The sequence below is a fragment of the Macrotis lagotis genome, chromosome 1 (assembly GCF_037893015.1).
Source record: "Macrotis lagotis isolate mMagLag1 chromosome 1, bilby.v1.9.chrom.fasta, whole genome shotgun sequence".
NCBI lineage: Eukaryota > Metazoa > Chordata > Mammalia > Peramelemorphia > Peramelidae > Macrotis > Macrotis lagotis.
Genome location: NC_133658.1, coordinates 486,243,365 through 486,267,857, shown reverse-complemented (window position 1 = coordinate 486,267,857; position 24,493 = coordinate 486,243,365). Strand labels below are relative to the sequence as shown.

General features: G+C 35.8%; 1 protein-coding gene across 4 annotated transcripts in view; it reads left to right on the top strand.

Moving 5' to 3' along the window:
• The window catches only part of INPP4A (inositol polyphosphate-4-phosphatase type I A), a 216,858-nt gene extending 194,606 nt beyond the window's left edge, over positions 1-22,252 (top strand). For all 4 annotated transcript variants that reach the window (XM_074213740.1, XM_074213739.1, XM_074213737.1 and 1 more), the window contains 4 exons: positions 880-977; positions 3,350-3,462; positions 7,321-7,475; positions 22,103-22,252. In XM_074213740.1, coding sequence (XP_074069841.1) covers positions 880-977; positions 3,350-3,462; positions 7,321-7,475; positions 22,103-22,235 — 499 coding nt within the window. In that variant the 3' untranslated portion in view covers positions 22,236-22,252. The remainder of the gene's footprint in view (positions 1-879; positions 978-3,349; positions 3,463-7,320; positions 7,476-22,102) is intronic.
• The last annotated feature ends 2,241 nt before the right edge of the window (positions 22,253-24,493 follow it).

Genomic DNA, 24,493 nt, shown 5'->3' with positions numbered 1-24,493 from the left:
ATCATGATCACTCTCCTCAAGGAGCTTAGTCACAACGTCCTTTGAAGTATTCAGTACATGCTTTAAAAAGAATATGCTTTTTAAATTCCAAGGAAGATAATGACTTTTGGATTTATAGTACTTTTCAGTCATCAGTTCATATCCGGCTTCAGATACTTACTAGCTGTGTGACCCTGGGTAAGTCACTTCAGTTTCCCCATCTGTAAAATGAGCTAAAGAAGCAAATGGCAAACCACTTTGATGACAAGTTTGATGGTTATTTTACAGAAAATGGAGGGAATAAAACAATCTAATCAACAAACCTAATCAGCAAAACTAATCAGAGAATAACCTACTGCTGTAAAATAATAGTATCCTTTAATCTCCAAGCTTGAACAGACCATATGTTGAATATTTATAACATAGTACATATTATACAGAAGCAAAAATGATACATATATGACAGAAATATATCAGATGGTACTAAAGAAGGTAGTTTGGATAGAGGATAGAGAGTTTGGATAGTGGATAGAGAGTTGACCTCAAAATTAGGAAGACCAGAGTTTAAGTCCTGCCTCTGATACAGACCTCCTTGTGACCCTGGGCAAGTCACATAACCTCCTATTATCAAAGACAACTCTTTAAAAGCTATATAAGTTGTAGAGAAGATTCCAGTCTTCATTGGACAGTAAAGTTCCCAGGACCACAGTATATCTATGAAATCACAGAACTAAAAATCAATCATTGATATAGGAAAAAAGATATTCTGTGTTTTGAGGTAGAAGGTTATAAAATGTTAGGATTCAACTGTACCTTTATTATATCAATGGGGAAAAATCAAATTTAAAGAGAAAAGCAGTACTAACAGACAAAATTATATTTCCTTTCTGACCTCCAAAGGTTTGGGGACACATCTTTGCAAGAAATCATTAATGTGGAAAGCCTGGTGAGATTAAATTCTTATTTTGAGCAGTTCAAGGAAGTTTTACCTGATGATTGTAAGTATATTCTTATTTATTCTAGATACTATCTGGTGCTCTTTCCCCTGTGCATTTTAAATGTATAATTTCTTTGTCTGGAATTATGGCTAAGTGGGACCATATTATGATAAAAAATAGTTTTCTATATGTCAGTTAAATACTTTTATGAAACAACTGGATAATTTTTTTGAATTTCACTCCAGAAAGTACAAATTGTTTTTCCACTGAAATCATGATGCAATTTAGCTTAATAAATATTAATTGCTTATTATCACTTAGATTTATCCCTTTTTTTCTTATTCTCACAGCTGTCACATCACTACCAATTATATTTTTCTGAAATACTTACCTTTTTCATGTTTTATAACATAAAGTTTTAATCAACTGAAAGGACTTCTTGTTGCCTACCCTGGTACATTTTAAACTCTTCTGCTCTAGTTTACAAAGACTTTTATAATCTGAATCCAGCCTACCTTTCTATTTGTATTTTCCATTACTAAAATTTTTTTCTGCCCTTTCTTCCTTCTATTGAAATACTACTCAGTTCAAGTATTAATTTTACTCTCAGGAAGTCTTCCCTGACCATCTCAACCACCACTGTGCTAATCTGCTTAGTCATTTATCTGTTTCACCAGGTTTAGTACTTTTTTGTCTGCTATCTTCTGAATAGAATGGAAGCTCTTGTGAAACTAGAACATGTACTCTCCTTTCATATCCTTCATGGAACTTAGCAAAGTGCTTGGTACAGTAGAGATGGTCAAAGTATATTCCTTGCTTAAGAAATTCTTTAGGAATGAGGTATATTCTCATCTGACTATACAGTTGTGGTTCCAGAAGTAGAGAGAAGGATTCAACCAGTTTTTGAAACTATTCCTAAAGTTGTTTTTCCATGGTCAGTGGAAATGTTCTTAACTCTTATATAAGATTCCAAGGATTTGATAAATGTTAAACAAATGAAAAACACCATGCTTTTATTTGACACTTCTCAGTGTTTCAAACAAGAGGATTAAGTAGCAATATTTGGCTTCATCTTTCAAATTCTATTTCTCATCTAAAGTTCCAGTAAGGTTTAATGGAAGCTGAAGAGAAGCCAATAAACAAGAATATATATTCCTCTTGAATTTAATGGATCTCTGAGGTCTCACCAGTCAGGAAAAGTACTCAGGGAGAGTCAGTGATCTATAAGGTTGAAAGGGTTGGAACCAGTAGACTAAATTATTTAAGAGCCTAATCAATTAATGACTTTTTGAGCATCTTTTATATGCCAACACTGTGTTAAGGGTTGATGAGAATACTAAAAGAGAATAAGATGCAATCCCTATTTTCATGAAACTCAGAGTCTTTATAAAACAATAATCAGAAAGGGTCCCAAGATGATTCAGTAAGGGATCTAAAAGTCATTAGGAGTTCAGAGAAGGGAAAGTTGAAGTTAATTTGGTTTTTTCTTCCAGATCTTTCATTGACATGTATCTATTTATGCTTGATTGTTAGGGGAGAAAGTTAGTCATTAAAAACCCTAGAGCACAGGTATGAACAGCCTTTCCTTGAAGTTGGTGATGATTTTTCTTTATCTCCTAAAATGGAATGATCTTATTGATCTATAAAAAGTCAGTAAGGGGTGAGCTCTTTAAAGTGAAAGAGCACAGAGAAACTGCACAGTAATTGTGGACATCACATCGGAATAGGAAAAAGACTTTTCATTCTATACTTAAATCATTCAGAAAATCTAAAAGTGATTACTTTATATTGCTAGCCAGAAGAAGATGATGTAACTGACTGATGAGCCAGTTTTTTCAGTGAAAATTGAAATAGCAATAGGAAATAGAAAATAGAAATAAAATAGAAAAAATACATAAAAATAGAAAAATAAAATAAATAAAATAGAAAATAAAAATCCTATAGCATCCTTGAGTTCATCCCTGATTCGCACCTGGAGCCACCATCCTTAAACTTTTATTTTCTCTCACTTCTAATTAAAATTTTTTGCAGCAAACACAACTCCCTCCTTGCTCTTTCTGAGTAAGTGTTATCACTATATTGTTCCTCTAGGCAATCCCTGAAGCTGGACCACATCTCTAAAATGAGATCCCTTAAAAATGAACAGAGTGTAAGCACAGTAGCATTTAAAAAAATTACTGTGAAAAGTTTTGTTTTGGCATATTTTTCAATTAAATAAAGATGTTTTGTTCTTTTCTCCTCTCTGTAATCTTTACCTTCATCATTATTTCCCTTCTCAAAGAGCTCCATAATACAGGACTCTGAGACTTTTGTTGACTCCACTTTTGCAGGGAAGGTACAGTCTGTGTTCAGATTGTTTATTTGAGGGGAGAGGAACATGGAGTGAATAGATGCCACCATTAACTGTGCAGAGTTTGTCCTGTCTTTTTCAGGTCTACCTCGATCTCGTAGTCAAACGTGCCTGCCTGAACTATTGCGGTTTCTGGGACAAAATGTACATGCCAGAAAGAATAAGAATGTTGACATTCTCTGGCAAGCTGCAGAGGTATTGATTGGTTGGGCTTGAGGAGTCATTACTTTATCTGCTTACCTCTTTAAGGCAGAATGTCCCACAGTGTTTCCCAAAATGTTGGAAAAATAATCTGCATTATTCCTTCATTTGATGAAACCAGTGCTGTCAGAGGTCTAGCAAGTTGTGCCTTAAAGGGCAGAGATAAAGCTAATACACTGAATGGTGGAAACAGAATCTTTAATGATCTCCAAAGGCTGAAAAAATGGGTCAGATTTCTTGAGATATAATTTAACAAGAGTAAATGTAACTTACATTTATATTTAAAAAATTAACTGCACAGGATCCGTGACTGAGACATGGATAAAATCTAAGTGTGGGAAGAAAAAAAAAAACAAATGGAAAGGGGAGGTGGTACTATAAGGGCTTAAGTCATAGGAATAAGGCAGGACTGTCAGAAAAGACAACACCCGTTAAACTTAACACTCTCCAGGAGCTGGGAGATTTTTGTTCTGCTGTGTTCTGCCATTAGAATTAAATGATCTGTTCTGGCACAACATTTTAAATTATGCTCTGAGAATTTGACCAAGGTGAGGAGATTAGAAACCATAGTGTACACAAACTGACATAAGGAATTTGAGATATTTGTCCTTGGAAAGAGAAGACATGAGGGTAGTAAGAAGAAGTGAAATCTGGATTCATATGTTTGAAAGTCTTTAATATGGAAAAAGTGGTTTAATTTCATTTTAGCAAGGTTCATGTAGTGGAAAAAGCTTGACTTGGGAGTCAGAAGCCCTTATTTCAAGTTCTGGGTCTGGGACTAGCTAGGTGTTAATGGAAAGAGTCATTTTGTCCTTTTGAGCCTCAACTTCCTCATCTCTTAACATGAGGATAATTCTATTTCCATAACCTAACTCATTGGATTTATAGGAAGAAAACTTTCAAAAAATATTAAAAAGGACCATGCAAATGTGAACTGCTATAATTATTTAGAGGCAACTAAATGGTAGTGTACTAGATGGAGTATGGAATTTGGACTCAGGAAGACTTTGAGTTTGAATCCTGCCTCAGATACTTACTAGCTAGGTGATCCTGGGCAAAATGGTTAACTTTTCTCTGCCTCAGTTTCTAACATCTACTTCAAAGGTTGTTGTAAGAACAAAGTATGTAGCTAGCTATCTTTATTATTAGGACAGTGGATATAGTATCAGACCTGGAGTCAAAAAGACTCATCTTCTTGAGTTAAGTGTGACCTTAGACACTTAACTGGGTGACCCTGGGCAAGTCACTTCACTCTGTTTGCCTCAGTTTCCTCGTCTGTAAGATGAGCTGAAGAGGGAAATGGCAAACCACTCCAATATCTTTGCTAAAAAACAACAAAAAAAAAAGAAACCACAACCTAAACGGGGTACATGAAACAACTGAACACCAACAGTCATTGTAAAATTGGGATCTGTGAGCAAAAAAATTAGCTTAGACTTTTTTTTTTAAGATTTAGTCTATTCAAAAGTGTTATGGGCTGCTTTTGGAGATAATGAATCCTGCAATCAGTGAAGGTGTTTAGGTGGAGGCTGGAGAGTCATTTGATTAAGGAAACTGGAGAGAGGATTCCTTTTAGGTGCTGGCTGGATTAGGTGACTTTTGAGATCCCTTCCCATTTTGAGATTTCTATGAAAAGGAATGACAAATATAAGGTTGACAATTGTCAGCTTCACTAATAGTGATTGAGGTATCTTTGGAAACTAATTGTCCAAGTGAGATTTTTAACAGGTTCAATGAGAGATCTTTCTAGGTCTCATGAACCTGAAATATCTTCATTACACGCACATCCTTTCTGATTTCCTTTTAAATTTGCTTTCATTCCAAATATTTTCTTTTCCCTCTTATTATGGATAATCATTCCATAGTTAAGAGTTACCAGCAGGAGGATAGCACTGTCTTGGTAGAGCTTTGAAATTTTGGAATTTGCACATTCTTGAAGAAGCAAAAACATTGTCAGTAGAGGGAATTTTTTATTCACCTTCTCATTGTAAACAAAAGTCAAAGCCAGTAGAGGGCAGCAGATGTCTCATTTGGATGCCTAACTGTCCCTTCTTCTCATTGATAATGGAGGGGAGGTTAAGCAGTTGTGAAGGTGATAAACCAATGAAGACCCTAAGGTCAGCAGAGCTTCATTGACTTTGAAAGGTCAGCCTCATTTTCCTAATAAGATGATCCCTCCCAGAGGTTAAGAGAGTTGCCCAGTCACACAAGTCAGCATGGTTTAGTGGTTTAGTTAACTCTTTGGGGGTTAAGAATGAGAATGGGGGTATGTGCCCAAGGTGTAAGGGGCAAGGGAAGGGAGGGAAAGTCAAAGCGTTGGATTCAAAGGGGAGAAACATGAAGATAGTCAGGTCCTGCAGAACAAATTAACTAGAAGGATTAGAACTGAGCAAAGATAAAAATCCAAACAAAAATTTTAAAAAATTAAACCTGTAACCAAAACTCTGAAACTCATTGAAAAAATTATGGTCAGAGAAAACTTCTTTGAGTTTTCCATTGGGATTCATGGACCCCTTTCTCTCTGGGGAGAGGATCTTTAAAAGTATCTCTAAAAGACTGATATTCAAGAATCTGATTGTTGACATTGTTGGTTGGTTGGTTTTTGTCATCATTATCGATCAAAACAACATCATCCCAATGTTAGGGGCAAGTTGCAATGTATCTGACTGTGGCTGATCAGACCAATATGAGCTCAGGATGCTCTACCACTGGTCGGGCACAAAGAGTCCATGTGAACACCTTGTGCTTACTGCAAATTTATGTATCTCACATTTCTCTTGAACTGCTTCCATTCTCTCATAGAGCGCAGCACCCTCTCTGATGAGGGCATGCCAGGCTGGGTGGTCATCTCTCTCTCCCATGCTGCACATAGGAAAGACCTTCAGGGTGTCCCCGTAACTCTGCTTCTGACCCTGTGTGAGTTCTCTATAAAATAGTCTTTGGCAAGCATACATCTGCCATTGTAGAGTCCTAGAAAGGATTTCACCCTCCCCATCCCCATATAGTCACTCTGGACAGATGTTCTTAATCCAGTGTCTATATGTACAATCCCAAATTCGTATTTATCCAATTTGTTTTTCCCTAGAAACTACACTAAATTGCATTTTATCATCTGAATTTCATGTTCATAAAAAAAAATGGACCTATCCATCCAATCCAATATACTTCCTCAAATAGAGATAGCAAAAGATATTTTTTGAGAAGGTATACCTGGCCTGGATAGTTAGAAATGTACATTTGGAGTCCTTAATAGATACTGAACCAGTGATTTCATTGGTGTAAGGAGCTCTCAGGTGAGGAAACTCCCTCCACTAATACAGGTTAACCCCTTCTCTACACCTTCTCATATAGTTGCCTTAGAGGACTGAAAAAACAAGGGACTGCCCAAGGTCACACAGTTAACCTATGTCACAGGTACAATCTTGAATCCAGGTCTTCCTGATTCCAAGGCCAGTTCTCTATCAACTACACCATATTGCTTCTGCAGTTGTCCTTAGTAATAGCTTGTAATATTTCTGTATGAAATGAATAGAGCAAAAATGATTATGACCATTTTATAGATGAAGAAACTGAGAGCTTTAGAAGTGGATTATTGCTTAGTGACATAAAGCTAGTTTTTACCTACATTGATAAGTATCTAGAGTTATCGACTTCTAGTCCCCACAAAAATTAAGCAGTACCTGTCCCCCTAAGAGTGGATGTTCTAACAAGTAAGTTGTGTCAATTTTTGCTTGCTTAGGTATTCAATAAGCATCTCATTCAATATAGATTGTTACCTTGTTTGGTGTGGAAGTAAAACCCATTTTGTGCAGTTTGTAGAGACAGACAAAAGACCCATTTTCTCATTGCTAGGTGTGCCGAAGACTCAATGGTGTCCGATTTACCAGCTGCAAGAGTGCCAAGGACAGAACAGCTATGTCAGTGACCCTGGAGCAATGTCTGATCCTGCAGCATGAACATGGAATGGCTCCCCAGGTCTTCACCCAGGCACTGGATTGCATGAGGAGGTTAGTCTCATAATTGCTCTCTTATCCTTTATTCCTAATTCAGGATCCGTGTAAACTGCAGATAAGTGGTTGTCTTTTTATAAGCCTATTGTTGTCTTTAGGAAAGGATAGTATTTTGGATTTTTTCCTTTTTTTTAATAAGAACTTTTTTTGGTATAGGTTTTCTACATTAGCCTCAGAAAATCCCAGTTTTGTTAACTTCAGCTGGTCATCACACAATACTTTTTTCCCCCCACATAAAATATACTTCTAGAAGTATTAATTAATCAGTAAATATTTACTAAGTACCTACTATTTTCCAGGCACGATTTAAGCCCTATTTCCTCCCCCCTCCCTACCTCTCTGACCTGAGTGTTGGTCAAAACAGAGTAAAATAAAATTGGGAAGTATTTAATAAAATAAATGGAAATACAGTAGAATATAAATAGTGTTAATATGTGGTTTCTAAGTTAATGAGAAATCCACAGGAATCCTTAAATACAGTGTATATGCACATACACACTTATACATATACAAATATATATAGATATAGATATAGTACAGTGTTCTGGCCCCCATTTCTATTTGAGATTGATATCAGTGCACCAAAGCAGGGCTGTCCAGCCTTACTTTTAAAAGTTTTTAATTGAAGCAATAGATGATATATTTTGAGTCACCATTTTAATGAGAGCTCTGCCTTCCTTTACTAAACGTTTAGTAAACTCACAGGTTCGGGGGCACATAAAATCACCCTGTGGCCATTTTGGATTTTGGATTTTCTCTGCCTTTTGGATGACCCTGCTCTAGAGCATAGCATGGTGAAAAGGATCCTGAAATTGCAACTGACTCTCTCAGTTACCTATCTACATGACCTTGAATGAATCATTTAACTTCTCTTGGCCTCAGTTTCCTGATCTGTAAAATGAGGGAGTTGGACTATTCTAACAGTATTTCCAGCTCTAAAAAACTTAATTCTCTTAAATCAGATACTTTCACATTACCAAGCCTGGACAAAACTATTCTATTATCTTAGTTCCAAAACAATAAAGTCCTTATAATGTCTTAGTGTACTTGAAGTTTTGGCTCTAGTCAATCAGAAAACAGAAGGATGGTTAGCCGAGGACCCTCTGAAGGCGGTGTGACATGCGGGACTCCCCCAGCCGCCCTCTGCAAAGCTGCCTCGGCTTTTGGATGAGGAGGCCCCCTCTGGGGGCACCCCGTCCCTCCTGGGAAGGGCTTTGCAGTCTTATGAAGGCTCCACATCTGCAGGTTGCATTGGTCGGCTATGCTTCCCCCTTAGCAGTGACGACACGGTTTGCTCTGATGAGCAAAGTGTCCGATTGAATGTTCCCTAACAGCAATCCAACTCCATCCCAACCTGTCAGCGTGCTCTTGTCACATCAACTTAACAGTGTTCTGTATTCTGAAGCAGCAGGTGTGTTTGCTGAATGAAAACCTGTATTACAATCAGATCTGTTTACTGTTGTTCAATGCCTTGTTTCAAGCACTGCTGAAAAGCTCCTTATTTCACATACCAAAAGAAAGGATAAGAAATGCAGTTTTTAGTCTTTTTATTCAATGTAGTTCAACAATGCTGTTGAGTCCTGTTTCCAACATTCACTCCTATTGAATGTACTGTATTGTTTGTCTTCTCACCAAATTCTCTAAAGTGTTCAATTCTCTTATCCTTTCTGTATGTTTCTGCTATTTGACCCTCTCACAATATTCAGATGCATATAACAGATGTATGGGCTGCTGCTGCTTAATATTAGTCCCTTTCTTCATTATTTTGCTCATAAGATAAATTGGAATGGAATTCATGTTAGTTTTCACTTTGTTTCTTCCCTCCCCCTCCCTCCCTCTCCCCCCTTCCCCTACCTTCCTTCCTCCCTCTCTCTCTGCTCTCTTCCTCTCACTCACACTTGTTTTCTCTCCTTTCTCTCTTTCTCTCTTTCTCTTTCTCTTCCTCTTCCTCTTCCCTCCCCTTTCGCTCTTTATTTCTCTTCCCCTCCTCCCCTCATCTAATTATTTCCTACAGAGATTGAAGCCCTCGCATTAATCAGGGATAAGGGACCTGGAGGAAAAGGTTTAGAGAAAGTGTGACTGTGTCATGCAAACATAAGTTCATCTCCACAGCTCTGTTTCCCAAAATCCAAGATCCCTGAAATTATAGTGCTGTGCTTAACAAAAGAATGACCCATGCACATAAGCATTACATTATCTCAATGGCAGATACGCTAACAAACAAACCCTCTCCCCTATGGCCCCTTATTAAAGAAACAACTCACAAAAACAGAGCATCTTATTTTGGGAATGAGCCCTTAGAAGGTTGCCTCCTATCTTTATAAAATATGTTCATGGCCCTGACTTGAGTTTGACCCATTTTCCCAATGCTCCAAGATCAGCCATGACCAATGTAGGAGTGTAGGTTCACAATAGAAGGCATTTGAATCAGCTCAAATCCTCCCACACCTTTTGCCAACACTAGGCCCTTTTGACAAGAGCTAACCACTGCACCATTTTCCTTTTGGATACTGTAGCATTAAGACTATGTGTGGTTTAGTTCTATGAGTGTCTATTCTTTTAATCAGCTTCTGGTCCAGATTGCTTACTTAGAGTTTCATCCATGTTTAATTAACAGGGGATACTGACCAAGAACTTAAGATACTTTTTAGTACATGGAGTGCAAGTGCTTTTATTATTAATATATTTTTATAAGATGCTGAGGCTTGATAGAAAGGCTAGGTGGCCAAGGTTTTTAGTTGCCTCCAGCTATATAGAATCCACTAAATTCAACATAAAATATCTGGTTAGAAGGGCCTTGAATGAGAATATACACTCTGCATTTTTCAAAGAAAAATTGGATCATTGCATTGTTTATCCCAGCTAATAATTTGTTATTTATTTGAGACAGTAAGGAAATTCAAAAATAAAAGAAGGAAAATTTGTGTGATTCTATTTTAACTTTTTGTTTGGATAATCATTGACTTTGGATAGTAGAATAGGCTTTGAATGAATTACATTATTGATAGAACAATCAGTAAGTTAGATGTGTTGGGATCCTGAAGGAATTTCATTAAACTATCAATTCAGATAGGCCACCAGCAAGCAGTTATTCATAATACTGCAATGTCAAAAATGACTCATTTGGGAGAAAATGTAAACATAGTTCCAAAAAAGATTTGCCCCTCAGGCAAATCAGAGAGAACCATTCTAGTATGCACTTTTTTTTTGCTATTTGCTATTTGCTCATTTACACATCCAAACATATATATCACACACACACACACACACACACACACACACACACACACACACATATACACAATACAGTTTGTCTCACTGTGAATTTCTGAAGACTTAAATGTTTAAAAAATGTAATGGTAAATTTTCACTTCATCCTCAACAATATTTTAAATTGTTACATTTTCTTTTTAAAAAGGAAGTCTGTTCTCAACTTGGTGTCCAGACCTATTATCTTTTACTAGTAATTAACACCTTAGGGCTACAGGATTAAGTCTCTTAAGCTTATGTGTGATTATATTCAAATCCACGTGGCAGAAATTCTTTTTATAAAAAAAAGTCATTATAAAAAAGATTTTTATTCAGATAGGAATTTAACTGGACAACCTCTGAGGTCCCTTCCTGCTGTGAAATTCAACGAATGTTCCACTCTGAATAGCATTTGGTTCATTGTATCTACTCCTTATAATCCCACAAATCTATCTGCTAAGTCAGACATGAGGGGTGATGAAGTGGGGCAACTCCATGGTGATGAATCCATCTATAGCTTCCTGGCTTTGGTAGTGACTAGAGGAGGAGAGTGAAGAAATCAAAAGTTTTTAGCCAAAGCTTAGAGCAACTGACCAGGCTCATTTTAACACAAATCTGTTATAATTTGAGGTAATACATTGTATATATTTGTATATGTACATTGTGTTATACTATATTATATAAATAGTTATTTTCTAAATGTTATATGTGTATATATGTACACACACACACACACACACACACACACACATTCTTTGGATTTATTTCTTTCATTTTTCAGGTGCCCCTAGGTCAAGAGAAAAGGAGGAAAAAAGTCTCCTTAAGGAATTAAAAGTTTTATGCATAGATTCTTAACAGAGTGATTCAAAATAGAAATGGGCTGTTTCAGGAGGTAGTGATTTTCTATCATTGATGGTTGAAAATGTAGGCAGATTATCAATCATCAGGAATATTTTAGAGGATATAGTTATTTGTTCATATATATTTTTAGACCTCCAAATTCCCTCTAATACTGAATCTGAGAACCTCCTTTCTGTATCATATACTAAAGATGTCACATAAATAGCCCAAGTGTTCCTAGAACCATATTAAAATGTAATTGGGATATTTTAACAAAATAAATAAAAATAGAATAAAATCTAGATAAAATTAAATTAGTAAAACTAAGTCAGGGGGTGGCTAGGTGGCACAGTGGATAAAACACCGGCCCTGGAGTCAGGAGTACCTGGGTTCAAATCCGGTCTCAGACACTTAATAATCACCTAGCTATGTGGCCTTGGACAAGCCACTTAACTCCATTTGCCTTGCAAAAAAAAAAAACCTTAAAAAACTAAGTCAATGTGCAGTCTACAAGGATCCTTATGCATGTATTAGTGTCCCCTCCCCCTCTCCAAATTTGATTTTTTTTTTTCAATTTTTGACATATTTATTTAAAGCTGGGGTGTCCAGCCTTTTAGCTCTTCTGGACCTCATTGTCCCCAAGGGCCACATATATATTTCTGTGCCCATTTGTGACTACAATACAACCCAATCCACCAAGATGCACAACAGCAAATTTTTGGGCCATCTTGAGCCTATGGGCTACAGATTGGACATACTTGATTTAAAGATTTGAGTACCAAATTTTTTCCTTCCTGCCCTTTCTCCCTCCCTCCTCCCTGAAATGGTTAGTAATCAATTATAGGTTATACATTTCCATAAAATAAAGAATTGAAAGTGAAAAATTAGCATGCTTCATTTTGTAATAAAACAAATGGACACCACTGCCCCAGATATTGGAAATAAAGAGCAGAACTAGGTAGAAGCTGAAACTAATACATCTTTCACAAATGCCTTTAGGAGTAATTTGAGAGACATCATTGGAAGGATGAAGCTGTTAGAGCAGAGCAATCACGCCAGAATTGTCCTGACCTTCCAGAGCTAGAGGTTCTTTAGACTACCAGCCTAGCCTGCTAACTTTTAGATGACACCAGTATATTGTAGAGAAAGCTACCTTTCCCTAATCATTGGGTTCTACTGTTTACTGTGGAAGAGTAATATCCAAGAAAAAGCCATTTATTAAAAATTTAGGACTGACTTTAAAAGTGAACAATCGACCTAATGTAGTCAGGGATCCAGAACCAAAATATGTGGTGGCTGTCTCTGTGACACTTTGGGGCCATGCCCCCCACCTTGTAGTGACCTCAGAGATAAATTCAGGCAGGTCTATAAGAACTAGGAGTATCAAAGTTTTAATAGTGACAACAGGAATTTAAATTGAGTCATCTCTTCTGACTGTCTGTGGAGTGTAAATCAACCATTGGACTTCACCCAGATAACCTCTCACAAGCTACCTTTTTCCCCCCACCATCCTCCTCCCAATTATGGCCAATTATTGGAGCCACCTCAATACCTACTATACAATTGACCCAACATTGCAATCAGTTTACTTGATGCCATAAAGTGGGTCTTCTTATTCATTGGCTCCACCTCTGATTGTAGCAAGATTATCACATCCCTTCTCAGACCTTAGAACCAAGGACTCAATATCCCTCCTATATGGTATGAAATTCCTTAAACTTAAGAGCTTCTTCCGATCAACAGTACTCAGACTTGGATCATCAAGTTTCCTAGCCCTCTTTAGTATGCATTGAGCTTTAGGAATTATTTCTATATTTGAGATAATTGTGCTGGAAGCTACAGAAGGTGATTCACAAATGGAGCTCCAGACCCACCTAAGCTTTAAATTGTAGCTATTAAATAGTTCAAAAAAGGCAGTGATATAAACTGAAGAAGTTCACAGAACAGAACCTCAGATGTCATTGGATGTAACCCAGAGATTATCAACTTTTTATGTGTCCCCTGGACTCTTAGAGCAGTCACATGAAACCTGTTGCCCCTTCTCCCTTTTTTTTTAAGATTATACATGAAGTTTAGTTCTCTGAGATTTACCATTAGCCTGTAGTTGGAAGTCATTCTGGTAACGACCACCTGACTCTTCTCTTAATGAGAATTTTAAAGACATAAAATAAAATTCATAGGGTTACAAAGGAAACCAATTATGTCAAAATATTTTTAAAATAACAAGTTTACAGACCCCTGACTAAAAACCAATGGTCCAACTCATACCTGAAATGCTTGGATAATTTTTACAACATCTACATGTTGGTGGTGATGGTGGAGATGACCAAGTATGAGCCATACATATTTCTTTCTGGAGAATGTCTAAAAGAAGTAGGGAAATGGGAGTAGACTCATGGATCATGTCTTTAACTCTTTAACTGCCTCTGCTCACATCAATTACCCCCAAACACCCCCCCAATGGTAAAATCCACACATTTGGTTTGATGCTTATAACTTAAGAGGTAAATTATTCTTGTAGTTAAAATGATTTCTCTTTGCAGTTAGCTGAGGCAGCTTTAGCTACTCAAATGCACCTCCTCGTGCTGACGCATATGTGAGAGGGTCAAATGCTCCAATGGTTATTCATGTTCAGATTGCTGTTCAGAGCTCCATTTTTTGCAGCATGTAGAAGCATGGCAGGACAGCATGGAATTTTGCTTGGCCAATTAAGAGACAGTGAACATGGAAAACCATTCTTATTCAACCTACATGTGTTTATTTTCAGTAGACTACAGTACTTTTTCTTATTTTTCTCTTTATTCTCTTTCTCTTTCCTATTTTTCTTGTAATTGTGCCGGTTTTGTTTTGGCTTTTTTTTTTAATACTTCCTTCCCATATATCATCTTCCCTTTCTGTTATTTTTTTTAACATTTTTCCATCTCACTTTTTGGTTCTCCAATATTTGATACATTTATTGCATGGTGGTTTTTTTTTTTCCCACTCTCCCTTTCCTCTGTCTCCCTACCCGGTTTTGTTTTCTCTTTCCCATTTTTCTTTTATTCCTTCTCCCAAACTCTTTCCTTTTCACAGCATTGGAACACGGGAGGTAGTCACCCAGAAGAACTTGAGTGGCTTGGTGCCCATCCGAGATTTCAGACTAGATCCCAGCCTCCTCTACTCCATTCCTTTATTAGCTCTGAGCCCCAATTTACTGATTGTGTGGCTGTTTCTGAGCATTGCATACCTGGTGGCCAAATTCCGTTGCAAATGAAGACCAGTCTAAAAAAATAGTAATTAAGTGATAAAAGAAAAAAAAAGTCTTAGAATATGTATCACCACCTTATTACCTAGCTGGACAGAAGGAATGTGTCAAAGCGTTGTCTGCCAAGAAATATATTATGCCTTACAGTTTGACATTTCTATTGTACTGAACTGTAAATACCCATCAAATTATTTTATCCAGAGAATCTGTATTGAAAACTTAAAATTGATTATTCTGCTTTCAGTGCTTGTAACATTCTTACAGTGCCCTGTTGCCTCGTAATGTAGCCGGCCTGAAGATGAGTTACACTTACCAAATATTTCCCTTACCTTCAGATTTAAACGTATTTGTCATCTATACGCTTCGTGTCCCCTGTTTCATGTACTCCAGAGCAAAGAACTCTTGTCTGAAAAAATTTGTATCTTTTGTATACTCTTTAAGTGTGTGATGGCCTTTCCTTTCCTTTTGAAGAGGATTGATAAGGAAAAAAATATATAGAATTTATAACTTGTTTGTTTAGAGATGCCTATCTAATAGGATGTATATTCTCTGCTTTCATTTCAAAGCATAGTCCCCAAGTTACAGTAGCAAACAGTTTGCAGAGCCATAACTTTTTTCCTTGTTCTTGTCTAAATTTTTCTGACTTAGCTTATCATGAAGTTGTGATTACAATAATATATACTGTGCCACCCCAAACACGTGAAAATCTAGTGTTACTGCATAAGACTTTGCTTTTTATTCCTTTTAAATATTCTTAAGAATTCATAAAGGGATTACAGGAATTTGAGCATATAGGAGGAAAAAAATGTTTTTTTCAGTATATCTCTTTATCCCTAAAATAGCATTCTCTCATTTAATATTGTATATCTGATGTCATATTAAACTCAGAAGCTTTGTTTTCTCTTAGAAACCAAATATATATATATATATATATATATATATATATATATATATATATATATATATATATATATATATATATATTAGAAATTCAGGAAGAAGAATAGCAAAGGAAAAAGCTAACCTATAAAGAAGTTTAGGATTGGCCTTGAAAGAGAACAATTGACTAACTGTATACAGTCCGGGATCCTCTCAAGGACCAAGACACAGCCAGATACTTGGTTCTTGAAGACTGAATCTCTGTCAAACAAATCCCAACCATAGAAGTATACTCCAGTGTGGTTTGATTTTTAAATTGTCATCCTTAGTTTTAACTTTAGTATCCTTAAAGTTAAATTGGTTATTACCTTACTATTCACTTGCTGAAGATTTTTTCTAATTTTGTAATGAAAGGTACAGATAAACAAAAGAGCCATAGTAAGAAGAGGAAACTAAAGACCTTGATTGAGAAAATAATCTGGTTTTTGTTATAATGATTTTTTTAAAAATACACATCTCAGTGGTCTCTCTTCCCAGGACTAGTGAATTTGCAGAATTTCCTTCCTCAGACTCTGCAGGGGTGTTACTCTCAGGCTCTGCATGGCTCCCTTGGGTAATCAATCAACAAATGCTTATTAAACATCTAAGAAATTACATCTCGGGCGGCTAGGTGGCACAGTGGATAAAGCACCGGCCCTGGAGTCAGGAGTACCTGGGTTCAAATCCAGTCTCACACTTAATAATTACCTAGCTGTGTGGCCTTGGGCAAGCCACTTAACCCCATTTGCCTTGCAAAAACCTAAAAAAAAAAAAAAATTACATCTCAGGGCAGCTAGGTGGTGAAGCCCTGGAGTCAGGAGTACCTGAGTTCAAATTGGGTCTCAGACACTTAATGATTACCTAGCTGTGTGACCTTGGGCAAGTCACTTAACCCCATTGCCTTGCTAAATAAATGAATGAATGAATGAATGAATAAATTTAAAACAAAAAAGAAATTACATCTCATCAACTTGGCTCTACATTGACTTAGAAAATTTGGAATGAATTGAGAGAAGAAAATTTTTTTTTAAATTCTCAAAGTTTGCTCAAAGGGCTTCCCGATTGGTTATTGTGTCTTGGTTCCAAATTTTTTATGATTTATATAAATGGACAATATTGAGGGGAAAATGGGCAAACTCAAGGGCAGAAATTCTGGAAGAAATACCCCTGCCATGCACCATAGGACGTTAGCCTTCCTTTTTTATCTCTCTATCCTCTTCTGTGCCCCACCCTGTAAATGCTGCCAGACCTACTTGTCTTCAGTCTTCTAATTAGAAGTTCTTCAACTTTTCCAAAATGATATTATCACACATGAAATGCGTTTTAATCTTCCTTCAAGAATAAGTGAAATTTGCAATTTAAATATAGTCCATTCCTGAGACTGGATGCATATATATGTATATACATATATATGAATGTATGCTATATGTATAACTTTTTTATAATAGCAAAATGATCAGTTGATTTCTTTCTTAATAGTAAATGGAATAGAATGTGAGGAATAAAGAAATCATGCTTCTTTCTTTGAATCTTAAATTTGAAAGAATTTAGTTAAGCCTGTTCCCTAGCTTTCAGGAAGAACCTGAGCCATTAGTTCAACCATTCTAGATTGATCTTGTTGAACAAGACCCTGAAGAATTGATTTCACATCTTCATCCAGTCATCTTTCCTTTAGACAAATACTTTCTCATGACTAACCTAAGTCCCGTTTGCTCCAACTGGTCACTGTCTTCTTGGCTGACTGCACTTTTAGTCCCTCAGTTAATATATATTGAACATCTGCTCTGTGCAATAATTAAGGAATGTCATGTGTATGAATGTATATGAATTTTTAAAAGTTCTGTATTCAAAGATGGCCCTGTTGACAGTGTTATGTACTGCATTGGACCTGCATCATCAGTAAGCCTTAATGTTTTGACTCAGGAGTATTGATGATAGTTCAGTTGCACAATTCTCTTTATCCTCACCCCCCCCTTCTTCCCCCTTATCCCCATTAATCTGTCCTCTAGCCCACTGGTACAGCAGATGAGGCTGTCGAGGGTGGAAGTGGAGATAGATTGCCACTGGACCTTCCTAGAAGGTCACACTTCTTTGACTCCTAATTTTGGGGGTATACTCTCATGGAACTGATCACCCATGTCTGTGTGTGTGTGAGATTGGATGAGTTTTCATGGGGAGTGGGTCATATGAACTTTTCATTTGGAACTCGGGATACAAAATACATAACAGAGGAAACCATTTAAAATTTAACCCTATGATTGTAGATCTGGAAAGGATCTCATGAGATTATATGTAATGCTCCTTTGTATACAAGTGTACAGCAATGAAACAAAGAGTTGTATCCCTTTTCTTTGAATTATCTATTAAAGTAGCTATATGTTAGAAATATGATGTTAGAAAATTATTCCTATTATTTGCCCAAATGAGATAATGTATGTTAAGCTCTCCGCAAACCTTAAGTCTCTATATAAATATCTTGTTACTTATTGTCCTTATTGTGGTCATGGAATAGGAGTCTTTTAGATCCAGAGAGAGAAGGGAAAGATAAAGGATTATGGAAGAAAATGGGAAGTTATAGTTTCCATGTTTTTATGCTGTCTTTAAAATATATGACAAGGATGAGATTAAAGTCAATATTTGTCATTCATGTTCATCTATTTCTCTGTGCCTCAGGGAATCTAATTTTCTTTAATAATGATACAAAATGGTTTTCTAGTCATTCCTTTCACAAGTTAAGAAGAACTTTATGTCCCTTTCCCTAGTCCGGATGGAGACATTTATTCTTAATAGGAGTAAGACACCCTTTCTCTTTTCTCTAAACCAATCCCCCTGACAAGAAAAGATCTTAATTTTTCTATTGGCACATGGTAAGCTATCTGAAATAATAGATAGATCTGGATGAATTTTGAAGTGACAAGATCCTTTAACTTTCATTTTCACTTTGCAGTCTTTAGTGTTATCTTAAAGTGAGTTGATATCTTTATATCCTGATTTCTCCTTTTTTAAATGAATAGACTCAAAAAGAGACCCCCCCCAAAAAAATTCTCTCAGTTTGGATATGTAGAAGATCCTTTGACTTGGGAGTAGTTAAAATTGTTCTTGACTCCATATATTCCAGGTCTTTTTTGGAGGAGAAAGGGAGGCTGCCCTTTAAAAATTCAATACTCTGGGTTGACCCCCCCCCATATACTTTTTTTCTGAAGGACAAAATATCAATTGCTCTGACAAAATGGTGCAATATTTAGCAGATTCATTCAATTCCAAAGGTTTAATACTATAAAAATTTATTTGATCCTGGCATTATATATGTTGACTGCATGATCATGGAATCATAGATTTACAAAACATCAACAGGATTAATAGCTCATATTTATGTACTTTAAGGATTACATATATTACATATATTATCTCACTTGATCCCCATAACAGTCATTTAACTGAGTAGGAAGGAATCTAGTAGGAATCTAGTCAATTCATCTAGTCAAACCCCACACTAAAGCATAAATCCTGTCTATAAGCACCTCCAATAAGTGAACATGTGGCCTTCATTTTAAAACTTTCAGGGAGCATTTAGTCATTATCATAGCCCTTGTTTTTAAAGAAAGCTCTTATTGTTAGGAAATTCCTTCTAACAGAGTCAAAATTTGCCTGTTCTTTCTATCCATTGGTCCTTCTGTCCTCCATAACTAAGAATAAGCTGAATCCTCCTATATAGAAATACATTAAATATCTGAAGACAAGAATTGTGTCTTCCTCCCTCCCCTTGCTAGTTGCCCCCCCCCCCCCATTTCCTTTGACTGAATCACATTTGAGCCTGGTTTCAAATCCCAGCTCAATATGATATTTTCCCTCTTCTCAGAGACACTGCAGGGCAGGTAAGAGGCAAAGTCCAGACCTGGAGTCAGAAAGACTCATCTTTCTGAGTTCCAATCCAGTCTCAAACATTTACCAACTCTATGTCCTAGGCAAATCACTTAACCTGTTTACCTCGGTTCCTCATCTGCAAAGTGAGCCAAAGAAGAAAATGGCAAACCACTTCTGTATCTTTGCCAAGAAAACCTCAAAAAAGCTCACAAAGATTTGGATACAACTGAAAAACAACCAAACACAACAACATCAAAAATCAATGAAATGAAAAGTTTATGGATTAGTTACAAGGTTCACTTGATTGGGAATCTTAAGACCTGGATTTATTGTCTGCTCTGAGTGACCTTGGTCAAGTCCCCTCAGTTTCCTCTCTCTCTTTTTTTTTTTTGATAAAGCATAGGTTGTTAAATTAGATGGTTTCTGAAGTCTCTTCCAACTGTGGGGCTATGAAGTGATCTATACAGTGGAACAGCATCTTTTCAGTTCTTTTAGTAATGCTAGAAATAGAATATTGCTACAATCCAAAGCCAGTTTTAATGTATTAAATTGTAATGAAATTAAACTTTAAATTTTAATTTATATAAGGAAAAATGTCTGGTTAGCTGAACAAAAGAGAATTCCCAAGTTAGGATAGGCAGTTGGTATAATGGAAAGAACATTATTTAGAAATTGAGGATGTAATATTTAACAAAAGCTTTACCATTTACTGTGTGACCTTGGGTAAATCACTTAATCTGAACTTTGGTTTCCTAGTTGCAAAACTGGGGCATAGACTAGATTATTTCAAAGACCTCAAAAGTCTACCTCTAAATCTATTATCTTACTAATTATTTTTCCCTGCTAGCTAATTTGAAATTATCTGTGACAGGTGGTTTTATAGATAAGAAAATTCCTAAGGATTAAAAAAGTCTAATCATAAAATGTAATCAGTAGTGTTATGTTAATTAAAATTATATTTTTATCTAGTTATGAATAAGAAAAAGCAAAAAGTAAGCAACTGTTTCTAGAGAATCTGTGACCATAGTGTTCAGACATTCAGCTATGATAAATTCTTTTATATTGAAGCCATTGGACCCTTTTCAATTCACTAAATACTTGATAAGTGCAAGGCACTGATAAGAAATAAGCAGCAAATCATAGCTTTTTAAAATGGTTAGTGATAAGGAAGTAGAGAATATCAAAAAGATTTTCTGACTTCTGAATAAAGTAACTATGTTCTGCCAGAAATGTTTTGCATTTTGCTGTTTAATACTCAGTATTATAGGAATAATATTTATATTCTAAGCTTTTCCAGTTTATATTTTGAGCTATTACCATAATCATTCTTTTAAATGAAAAAGACAAGAAAAAAAGGAGGAAAAGACATAATATTATAGAAAGATAATTACTTTGTTTAAAATCTTTAACGATTCCTATTTTCTTTGTAACAACAAATTTTGCATATCATCAAGGGCAATTTTGTAATGAATTTGATAATTAGCTGATTTAATATAAAAACTTAGGGTAATATGAAAACAGCTATACTGTTCAAGAGGACAGTATGGTGAGGAAATTATAAGATTTGTATTTTAAACACCTCTTCTTTATATATGTGTCTACATAGGGAAATTTTTCTTCAAATTCTCCCACTTTTCATAGTGAAGAATTGGTGTTTTACTAGATAGGACTCATCCTCAGCATTAACTAAGCCATTGTGTATTACCGTGGCATACATCCAAGAACCAGTGCAGGAGAGGATGTCCAAGGACTAGGTCTCTGGGATGGGCAGGGCATGGCACAGTCTCCATGTTTTGCCCCTACTGGCTTGCTTGGTGAAAGAACCTTCCATGGACTATTTCTTTGGGAATCTCCACCTCTGATGACCATTGTAGACACAACCATATAGAGCATGGAAACACTTGAATCACCTTGCACTCCAAGCATCTGTTTCCCCAGCTAAAGTAGCTGACATTGATAAAGTTGGTTGCTTATTTTTCAATTCTATCATTTTGCTGCATGTCAAATTCATTGAAGGAAAATTGCCATTTTTCCATTATACATAGCCAACTATGATAGTACTAAAGTAGAAGGAACAATATCATTCTTTTGAAACTTTTATTCTAAGATAAGTCATTTTAAAGTGTAGCTTAGCAGAACTGCTTTAAAGCAGTTTCTTAAAAGACTGTATTATTACAGCAGATCATCAAAGTATCTAAGTCAGTGAATCCTGCAATACATGAAACCATCTTTTTTCTTTAAAATATAAAATCTGAACTCTCTTCCACTTAGATATAACCCTGCTACTTTTTGAAGATGCAAGACCGGCAGAGCTCAGCATGTCTCCATTTATGTGCTTTGTTAATTCCATTGTTCCAATAGTTAATATTTAGAGTTGCAAAAATTACCATAAAGTAATCACTTCTTTTTAATGCTATGAAAATAATCAATTCATTTCATCTTAGTTTGTCTCTCTTTTTTTTTCCTTTTTTACTGCTGTCATTTTTTGTGCTTGTTTTTTTTTCCCTAGTGAGGGTTGTCGGCGAGAAAATACAATGAAGAATGTTGGATGTCGCAAGTATGCATTTAATTCTCTGCAGCTGAAGGCTTTCCCAAGGCATTACAGGCCTCCAGAAGGAACTTATGGAAAAGTTGAAACATAAACATAATGTGTCCTCTATCTAATTAGCTGTTATACAATACATGTGGGTACACTCTAGTTGAATTCTTCATGAAGATCAGAATTTTTTTTTTGACATTTCACCCTAGATTCTATTGAGCATGTTATCTTATTGCATTGAAATCAGTAGGAAAAGAATGTTTTGGCTCAGTAGTTTATGTAGTGATAGCTGCCCCTTTAAATAGCCTTCGGTCCTATGTGAGCTACACCAATACCATGAAATCATTCCCGGTATTCAACAATTAGATATATTCAGGATACTAAAGGACTTTTTATAAATGGCCACTTAGGTAGCTGTTTCCCCCTAGCAACCTTATCTATTGAGTTGATTTAAGGTTGAGTTTTTCATAATATTACACTTTTAGAAATACTATATAATAAAATAATTGGAACTGAGAAAATCCAAAACACATTGACAGAATCAGAAAAAAAATCAACTTGTAACTTCAGGAAAATAACACCAACCCACGAAGCAAAAGGAAGTAACCAGGATATTTTGGCCTTTGTGTGATGCTACCTATAAAAAATATAAATTCAATATGTCATCATGAGACCTTTACTAAGTTTCAAAAACACTGAAGTTTTTCCAGATATTTATGTGATTGTACTTTATTAGAAGATAATTTGCCAACTGTACCACGTAATTGAAATTCCATAGTCTATTCAATTGCTGTGACTTGGCCAGTCATTTTGGTAATGAGCCTTACAGGTTAAAAACCACCACCATCAATAAAATATGTTATATTGCTCTTCTCTTTTCCTCTCATCCTTATTCTCATTGCTTGTTAACAAGTTAGAATTCTACCTTCTAAAGTGTTAACAAAAAGCTCTCATTGGATTTGACTACAATTCTGTGCATCCTCAGCCAAAAAGAGGCATTTTTACATGGCTGCCAGATCAACATTCTAAAGTGGATACTTAGCAATTTCATGAAGCAAATGTTATCAATATTTGAATGAAGGAAAACTAAATATTTCTAGAGCTAACCTTCAGGGGTTTGCTTACTCTTTCACCTCTTTGCTTAATTTATTGCTTTTTTTTTTTGAGGCATAAACTATTTCAGTGTCTTTGAAATGCCTTGTTATCCAATTCATGGAAATTCCTAATTTATTTTCCCCCTCTGCCTGTTCTTATGATGTGAGGTAACCAGCAGCTGTTGAGCCAGTTGGGTCTATCTCCTTCTGATCTTCAAACTGATTGAAGACTTGGGAATTTCAATTTATCCTCTAATCATAAAACATTTCAGGACTACTTAAAAACATAAGACTTTACTTTTCCTCCTTCATATTTCGAGCAGGTTGAAAATTGGAAGCTAAAGATCTGATTGTTTAGTTTCTGTAAGGAACTAATGAATATGATAAGTGTTTGACAGAGTTTTATTTTTGTTTCTTGGAAATTCGTGTGTGTGTGTGTGTGTGTGTGTGTGTGTGTGTGTGTGTGTGTGTGTATGTGTGTTTCATCAGTTCTGTTAATAATCATGGTTGTCTTAGAGATCCTTGGGTAAATTGTTCTTAAAATTATATTGAAACTCTCGGTCCATTCTTAGGTTTCCTAAACTTGATGTTTATAAATGATTCCATATTGCTTAAAAGGATATTAAAATGTACAGGTCATTTTACTCGAGCCTTTTAATATAACTAAAGAATTAAAACTATGAAAAGATCATTGATTTGAAATTCCCCATGTCTAAAATCTTAGGAAATAAATTTTACTTCTGCCTTTCTTTTTTCCAAAAATTTCTCTTTAAACTGACTGTTTTATATATATATACTGTATGCTTATTTACACAAATAAAGGCAGTAAAAAATTATTCAAATATATGGATATATGTATATGAATAAACATATACATATACAAAATTGAAAGCTAGCAGAGTTGTTTGGTTCCTGGCAGCAATGGGTAGTTTCAAGATAGCTTATTAGTATTGAAGGGGGGGCCTTTAAGTAGCAACTCTACTTTAAAAATACATCTTCTCAGGACTGTTGGTTTCAGCAGTGATAAAGACGAAGAGAAACTGCTCCCATTTGTTTGTTTTCTGTGGTACCATGCCCACAACAAAGCTTGAAATTACAGTGAAATATTTGTTGCCAGCAACTCTTTCATTTGCATGTTTAGCTACGTTTAAATACAGATGGCTCTATAGCACTCCATGACCTTTTTTTTGAGTATGTCACCCATATTGTGTTTTCAGCCTTTTGTTCCCCGTTCTTATATTCTCTTGTCAGGTTTTTATTATATGCT